The sequence below is a fragment of the Salvia miltiorrhiza genome, chromosome 6, assembly GCF_028751815.1.
Source record: "Salvia miltiorrhiza cultivar Shanhuang (shh) chromosome 6, IMPLAD_Smil_shh, whole genome shotgun sequence".
NCBI lineage: Eukaryota > Viridiplantae > Streptophyta > Magnoliopsida > Lamiales > Lamiaceae > Salvia > Salvia miltiorrhiza.
In genome coordinates, this window is record NC_080392.1 from 43,922,748 (window position 1) to 43,931,542 (window position 8,795).

Sequence of the window (8,795 nt, forward strand, 5' to 3'; positions counted from 1 at the left end):
CATTTAAATTAAATCAAAAATTCAAAAATCAAAACTAATTCATATAAGTCAACATGATGAGTCAAGCCGATGCAGCACTTGACTCATAAGTAGTCACGAAGCATGGATGAGTCAGGACCTGACTCAACAATGCGGATGCTCTAAGTTCTCTTGCTTCAACATATTACATTTTGTAAATTTGATTGTGAAAGTAGGGTTTCAATTGTATTCCATCGAATACAAAATGTTAAATATCGATTGATTGATATTCTTGATGCAAAACATATTTGATTTGTTTTGATGGTGCCATGTACGATCAAAAGGTACATAGTGTATAGTAGGATGAGAAATGATAGAAAGAAAGAATTCGATTAGGGATTTGGTGTTGAATTTGGTTAGTATTCGATGGAATGATGAAAATTAGTGGACCAAAAATCTTGATCACCACTTTGCATATGTAGCTAGTTGAGAATGAATATATACGTTGCTTCCTAAATTATGAGCAGAAACGACGCCGCCTAACTCACAACCATCCTATTGCAATCCACCCACATCAATTTTTCCCACAAATATTCCATAAAATTCCATTCCCAAAAAGCTTAAATTATGAAGCTATCCAAATATCCACTATTCTCGTTTCGTCACTTTTTTGTAATATAGAATTCGAATTTGAGACAATAATTTTCACTCCAAATAGACTCGACAGAGGCATCTAAGAGGGAAATTTTTGATAATATTACTAGGATTTTGCTCAAACTCTAATGCTTGAATTTATAGTTATGTTGTAAATATTATAAAAAATACTATCTCCGTCCCATTACAAGTATCTCATTACTTTTGGACACGGAGATTAAGAAATATGAGAAAGTAGAGAAAGTGAGTTGATGAAAATTATTTAAATATTAAGTATAGAGAGAATATATTGTTAAAAAATGAATGGGACATTTGTAACGAGACATCTCATTATGAAAAGTGAGACATTTGTAATGAGGCTGATGGAGTATATACTAGTATTTCGCAAAACTGATATTTTCAATATATATAAACAAAATTACAATTGATATGCATGTAAAATCTAAATGGTAATAATTAAAAGATAAAATAAAAATTAAAAAAAATCGCCTAATTAAAATCTCGAGGAATCGAGAGGGAATTTGTCTCTAAAGATAACGAAGAAAAGATGTTTCAGGAGGAAGTAAAACATAATTTAAAGAATAAAATTTTGAAACCTATATATGTGGACTGGATTTACCACCATACCTCGAAAGATTTATTCCTCTATCTAATATTCCAATTAAACTGTCACTTGTATTCCACAAAGTATTACGATTGTGCTAATCCGTTTGATTTTATTTTTATTTTAAATAATTTGGGAAATAAAGATCACGATAAGGACTTTATATTTTATGTAAATATTTGATGTAAAATGTTAAAGTATTAAAATTTAAAAAACTCTCTCCCATCTCTCATATTTTTTTGAATAAATCTATTTTTAATTATTTTATTATTTTTATTTTAATTTCTTTAACTTTTTTTTTTTACTTCTCATAATATCAATTTTATTATTGTGAATTCATCTTTATTTTTTAATATTCAGCTCAAATATGTTCGGTTAAAATTAATTTTTTTATTATATTTATAAATATGATAATTGAGTTGGTATAAATTTATATAAATATAAAAATATTTATCATGCATTGCACGAGGTGCAAATGCTAGTTAATAAATAGTATTAATTAGCACAAAATAAATAAGACATAATTTGAAGAAAAAAAAAGAAGAGAAATACTAAATGAAAAAAACTTTAAAAATTCGTTAATAAACACATAGCATAAAATAAATGTGATACTACATAATTTGTAAACAAGTTGCCACTGACAATTTGCATGATATATAATTTTTTCACAATTTCAATTATATTTTTTTAATTAAATTTATTTACACCTTTTTCTTTTAATATATATATATACTCTCCCAACAGGAAATCTTGGCCCGCACGATCCGGTGACCCGCGTAACAGCAGATCGGATCCGGGCGCCCGTTTTGAATATTTCGGTTTCGGGTCTACAGATATGCATCCGCCAAATGTTATGTGGCGACACGTTAGCGTTAATAACTCCTACTTTGTGGTCAAGTAACTCTCCTTCTATTCGGATTTATCTTTTTTTTACTTTTCCTATTAAATACTCCATAATGATCCTCTGCGCCGCGGACTGCGCACTCCAGCCTATCCACCACCGCCACGTGTAAACCGCTATTAATTAGAGCGCAACAATCAACGGTGCAAATCGGCCGAACATCATCCTAACACGTGTCGTCTGATTACGACGACGAATTCTCGTGAAATTTTTACCTACTTGTGTGAGTCACGCTCGATAAGATTGAGTTTGTTGGGCTGCGTATAACTGGCCTTTTATTTACCAGTAATAATTCAAATAAATTTTGAGAGAATATTATTAGTGAAATGTAGTTTATTCCTTCACGGCCACGGGCCATCTATTTAGGAAATCTTTATTTTATTTTAATTTTAATAGTATAAATTATTTCTTCAGCTATATATAAGAGTAATACCTCCTCGAGCCAAATTCATTACCACATCTCGCGTCTGTCGTTTCCGCGCAATTCTCTCTATCGATAATCGAGTTTGGATTCATCAATGGCGTTGAAGAGATTGTTAGCTCAACGCCTCTTCGGCAAATCTAGAATCACCAACGCCGCCGTGACCAACTGCCGCGTCTCCTCCCCATGCACCGCCGCGCTCTCCAAGGCGATGGCGTCGAACAAGCTCGCGTCCGATCCCGGCGACGACGGCATGTTCCGCCGCTACCTCCACCGCCAGTCGGGGGCGGCGGCCTCCGCCGCCGCCTCGAGATTCCTCCCCACCGGGGAGAAGCTTCTCGAGAGGATCCGAGAGATGGACATTGCACGGAGCCGGATCGAGCGCGACGACGGCCAGCTGAGGCAGGCGGAGAAGGAGGAGGCGGCGCGCCTGACGGTGAAAGACGCCGTGAAGATTCTCAAAGTTTCGCAGCTCGAAATTATCAAGGCGAGATTGAGGCAGATCGAGAGAGATCAGATTTCGTATTCGGAGCTGGTAGAGATTTGTTCCAAGGAATGCTCGAGCGACGATCACGCGATTGAATTCGCGAAAATGCTCGATCAATCCGGCAGCGTTATTGTACTCGGAAATATCGTGTACATCAGGCCCGAACAGGTTGGTTTATTTCATGGAATTTAATTTTTAGTTTCTCAATTAAATTTGATGTTTAATTACTTGTGTTTTGAGATCTATGCTGAGATTAATTGGCTGTTTAAACATAGTAGTCTAAATCTAAACCAAGTTGATTCTACAATATAGAGGAAGGCATCACGCATCAGCATCAGGATCATTAATCAATTTTGTTGAATTAAATTTATCTAATAATCAGTTTTACATTTTAGAGTACTTTTTGAATTGGTAACTACCGAGAACTGATGAGTTTTTCTCTTGATTATGTGTGTGTTTCTCTCTTCCACAGGAAATTGAAACAAATGTTTGGCACCCAGATCTCTTTAAACGAGATGGTGACTTTTATTTGAGGGTGGACCCACTCATCAGAGAAGATATTTTTCATTCCATAAAACCACATAAATTTAAAACAACAACCATTACAAAACTCCTCAATTCATTTTTTCAAACCACAATTTCTTGGGGGTGGGCATAGAACAGCTAAGCATGATGCTTAAAAGAAGGGAAAGAGAGTCCTCATTTTGTGCTGTTTTTGGGGGGGAGTTTGAATACAACAAAACGTGTGTGTGTGTGTGTGAAAATGGAGTCATATTCACCCAAATGTTGTGTGCAATTGTTGTTGTATACAGGTGGTGAAAGCCATCCAAAGCCTAATCATCCCTGTGCCACCCCACAGCCTAAACGAATCAAGAATGTTTGAAGAGATGGAGAGGCAAAAGGCAGCCATCGACAGAGAGGCGAAAGCTTTGGTGCAACGCGAGCTTCTGTTTGGATTAGGGTATTTTGTAGTCCAAACAGTAGCCCTCATGAGGCTCACATTCTGGGAGCTCTCATGGGACGTGATGGAGCCGATTTGCTTCTTCATTGCCTCCACGCACTTCACGGCTGCCTACGCCTTCTTCATGCGAACCTCGACGGAGCCGACGTTCGAGGGCTTCTTCCGCAGCCGCTTCCTCGCCAAGCAGAAGCGCCTCATCAAGGCTCACAATTTTGATATTCAAAAGTATGATCGTTTGAAGAAGGCTTATAATCGCAACCCTAAACCCTCGTCGGATTCTCATCATGCTGCATTTGCTCCTTACTAGTTGTGGTGGTGGATCTTGTACGTTTTCTTTCCTAATTAATTCAAGCAAATTAGATATAGTTATGAATTGTACGTATTTTCTCGGCGGCTCTTGTATCATAGTTTGCAGAGGTTTAGGGTTCTTTTTTTTTTTTTTTTTTTAACAATGAACTCGAACTAGAAAGTAGGAACAAATTATATCTTGTTTTTTGATAATCAGTCGAAGATATAATTGAAATTTATAGTTTTTTTTTTTTTTTGGAGATATGTATGTGTATATATTGTATTGTACATTTGTAAAGTATGATATATCTTTATTTATTTTTACACATATGCATTTATTATCCCCTCCTCATTGTTTCATAATTTTATGTGTGTTACTATGTCTCATTTTTGTATCTATTATTTTAATAATATTTTTTATAAAAATAAAATTTATCAAACTACTATAAATTACACTTAATTTTTATTTAAAAAATTAAAACTTTTTTATGTGCCATATCCTGAAAAAAGTAAACAGAATAAAGAAAAAAGAAAGAAAAAAAAAGAACATCAAACAATTTAATTCAACAATGAAATCTTGGTGTATATTATATAGTCTTGCTTGGTACAATTTATTGTTTATATATTGGTGATGAGTCACGTAAAAGAACTCGTATACAGGTGGTTATGAATGAAACACACAAATTTTCTATTCTCTGATATATATATCCATCTGTCTGGATTTAGAAGTCGTAGAATCGTAGCAAATTAGTATCAAACACATTTACTCAAATTTTAATTTAAGGATCTTTTGTGTTTTAAGAGATAAGCTTTTATTTTGTTTTCCAATTGAATTTTATTTTATCAGATCAACTTGCTTTCATTGCTTGTAGAAGTGTATATATATAAAAGGGAAAATTTAAGCACTCTCTTTCTTAAAAAATACTAACACGTGATAAATGATAAGTAGTGCATGTCTCAATAAATTTTCTGATGTTAAAATCCTAGTTTACTTATGTTTATGACTCAATAAATCTTGTTGTTAAATTAGTGGGAATAAAGAAGAATGAATATGGGTGTGTCCCTTTGCATAATTCCTCCTTTTGAGGGTAGATTCAAGGTAAGAATCCCCTCTATCCTGCAATTGAGGGCAGGTTAATTAAAACAAAAGAAAATGTACTGTTTTAATTGATCAGTTGGTATTGGGAGGCGTGAATATTTTTGCTGAGTTGATGGAAGAGTTCAATCTCGTGAAAGAGTAACTAACATGAAGTAGATTTAATTAAGTACATAGTATAATTAAAAGGCTTAAGAAAATGAAATTAATATCAGTTCAAATTTCACGAGTTTATGAAAGTAATCACAATGAATTTATTACTACTAGTATATATTATCATTAACTAGATGTAAGTATTATGCTTATATATATATAGGGTGCGGTTATAGTGAGAACCACACTTATCGTGAGAACATAAGAACCATTAAAATCAATGCATCTACTATATAAATTAATGCATTCGCTATTAAATTTAATGCATTCGAAAATAATAAATTTTTTGCTCCCTTCAGGATTCGAACCCAGGATCTGCATTCATCCACCAAGATGATGCATCCACCGTAGATCTTGATGATCGAATGGTTTAAAATGGTTCTCTGTTCTAATTTTATTTAGTGGTTCTTATTTGAACCTCTCCCTATATATATATATATTACTTGTAATAATAATAATAATTTGTTAATTTGTGTGATTGGGATAAAAAAAAGTATACTCTCTCTGTCCACGAAAAGTATGACACTTTCCTTTTTAGTACATGACCTTACATCTTTTCCTTAACTTTTATTCTTATAAATGCTCTTTATTTACAAAAAAAAAAACACACCACAAATTCAATCTTAACCACACATCTCATACAATGATGTGACAATTTCTGATTTTTTCACTACATAAAAATTTAAAAATTAACACTAATTTATTAAAATTTATACCCACTAAAAATGTCATATTTTTACTAAACGGAGGGAGTATAATAAATTATTAGATTTCATTGGTCCAATAATTGAATTGGGGCCCCAAATATGCTATCTCGTCTCCTCTTCTCTCACTTTTAATCTGCAAACTTCTATCTTTGATGCGTACTGAATAATCACACATTTACATGCGTGTTGGCCAAGCGATAAGGAGTTAATATCTAAGGTCAAAGATCTTAGGTTCGAGTCTTCAGTTGCGCGGTCTTTAAATTTCTTTATTTAATATTGTTAATTTATAATATATATATATATATATATATATATATAATATATCTAGGGGGCGGTTATTCAATAAACCATCCTTATTTTAAGAATTACGAACCAGCAAAAATGCATGAATTTTATGTATAACACGCATGAATAAACTGTATAAAGGCATGAATTGCGAAAAATAATTTTTTGCTACCTTTGGGATTCGAACTCAGGACCATGAATTTATCCAACAAGGTGATGAATCAACCGTAGATCTTGATGATCTAAGGGCTGAAAATGGTTCCTAATTTATATTTTAAGAAGCGTTCTTATTTTAGCCTTTCCCTATCTATATATATATAAAACACCAGTTTTCTAACGTTAATATTTTCCCACCAAATCATTTACAGTTTTTTTTCCTCTCGAAATTTTAGGATGTTTGAATAAACGTGGGTTATTTTCAATGAATCACTTTATCTCCTGCTTTTAAGCAGCCTCTATGTAGCACAATAGTTAACACAACAACAACTTCTCTATCAAATCAAAAAAAAAAAACAACAACTTCTGTGTACCATCCACACGAAAGATAATCACCAAAATTACACATAAAATTAGGAAAATCAGTCAAATTATTCAATTTTTTCAAAAGCAATTTGTGTGAATCGAGTGGAGAGATGAAGAACTAGAAAGAAGGATAAAGAGCTTTAGAAAAAAGATGGATATAGAAGGAGGTGGTGTCTGGGAAATGAACAGACGGCTAAGCCGGCGGTCGAAGTGGTTGATGTTGTTCGACCTGTCGTTGGCAGAGGGAGATGACAGCAGCGTTGGGACGGCGGTCGCACGTGCTGCTGGCTTTTCGGCCAGATTTGTTTGGGGAGAAGGTGGAGGGCAAAGACGACGGTGAGCGATCGCCGGACTTGAAGGAGCAGGTGCATGAGGAGGGTTTGTTGATTTGGGACTTGAGAGTAGAGAGAGATGAGGGAAAACGAGTGAATAGGTTATTATTAGGCACTAATAAGAAGTTTCAAACATGTTGGGCTTTGCTTATTAGATTTGAAATGTCGATTGGGGCTTCAAAAAAATCATCTTGAGCCTTTACTTAGTAGATGTTGGGCGTTGGGCTTTAGGATAATTGAATATTATGATTCTATATTTTATATGAATTTAATAATAAATTAATTAAATTGTTTGATTCATTTACTAATAACTGTTTTATTGTTAGTTATAGTATAAAATAAACCAATTATAGTAATATGCATATATAACCACTGATTTATATATAAAAAATATCAAATTGTGTTACCATTATCATAATTCTAATCTTTTATCAGTTTAATTTTTATTATACAATACTCATTAAATTTAATGTAATAAATATTTTTGAGAGAGAAATTTGATATAATAATTATTGAGTTAATAATATCATTATTATACTCTATTTTGAATAATAAATATTCAAATTAATATATATGTTTCTTTTGTTATCTATTAATTTAATTCATAAATAATGACACTTTGATAATATATAATTTAAAATTTTAAAAATTATAATAAAATATGTCTCGATCCGTGCATCGCACGGGAGGACATACTAGTATATATATATACCACACTTACATGTATAATAATTTATGAAATAAGATAATGGCGTGAGTGAGAATTTAATTGGGGAAACTTAGGTCATAATCTACTAACTATAATTATTAAGAGGACATATATATATCTTGAGGGCAAATTACTTATAATTAACGAATAATGTGTTTGGTATTGATTCAATGTTTCTTATCCGACATTCAAATAAATAGGAGCACTATACACAGTTACATCAGATAGAGCCTCCAGCTATGCGATGCAATTAAGTCACGCGATATTGTACATGCAAATTCAAATATTGAATTTCAAGCTAGCTAACTTAATTATAATATTTGTATCAAACATTCATTTATTTATTCATATTGTAAATATTGATAAGAACGCCACTCCTTCAATAACATAAAGAAATAGGAAGAAAGTCAAATATTTACTCGAAAATATTAAAATAGTAAATCCACGAACCACAAACAAACTCGAATGTCTACCATGACGCAATATTAATTATACAAGAAATTAACATTATATATATTTTGATGCATTATATATCTTTAATTATATTGCACTAGACCTTATCTAAAAAATATTTTACATCCCCTTGAGATGAACTATTTTATTCGCAAGTAATTAACTAATTAATCTTTCGAAAATGCTAAGCGTTATCTGGAATCATTTTTTTTTTTCCTTTTTCAGTTTTGGCTGGCTTGTTTAGTCGGCAATGCAAAATTTCTT

General features: G+C 32.6%; 1 protein-coding gene across 2 annotated transcripts; it reads left to right on the forward strand.

The window, feature by feature from the left end:
* The first annotated feature begins 2,435 nt into the window (after positions 1-2,435).
* On the forward strand, positions 2,436-4,525 carry LOC130989834 (calcium uniporter protein 2, mitochondrial-like). Of its 2 annotated transcripts, XM_057913958.1 has the most exons (3): positions 2,439-3,193; positions 3,498-3,560; positions 3,838-4,525. In XM_057913958.1, exons 1-3 carry the CDS (start codon positions 2,636-2,638, stop codon positions 4,291-4,293), a joined length of 1,077 nt encoding a protein of 358 aa, XP_057769941.1. In that variant the 5' UTR covers positions 2,439-2,635; the 3' UTR covers positions 4,294-4,525. The 2 variants fall into 2 exon arrangements, with proteins under 2 accessions (XP_057769942.1, XP_057769941.1); XM_057913959.1 differs by lacking the exon at positions 3,498-3,560 and having other exon boundaries at positions 2,436-3,193.
* Positions 4,526-8,795: the final 4,270 nt, after the last annotated feature.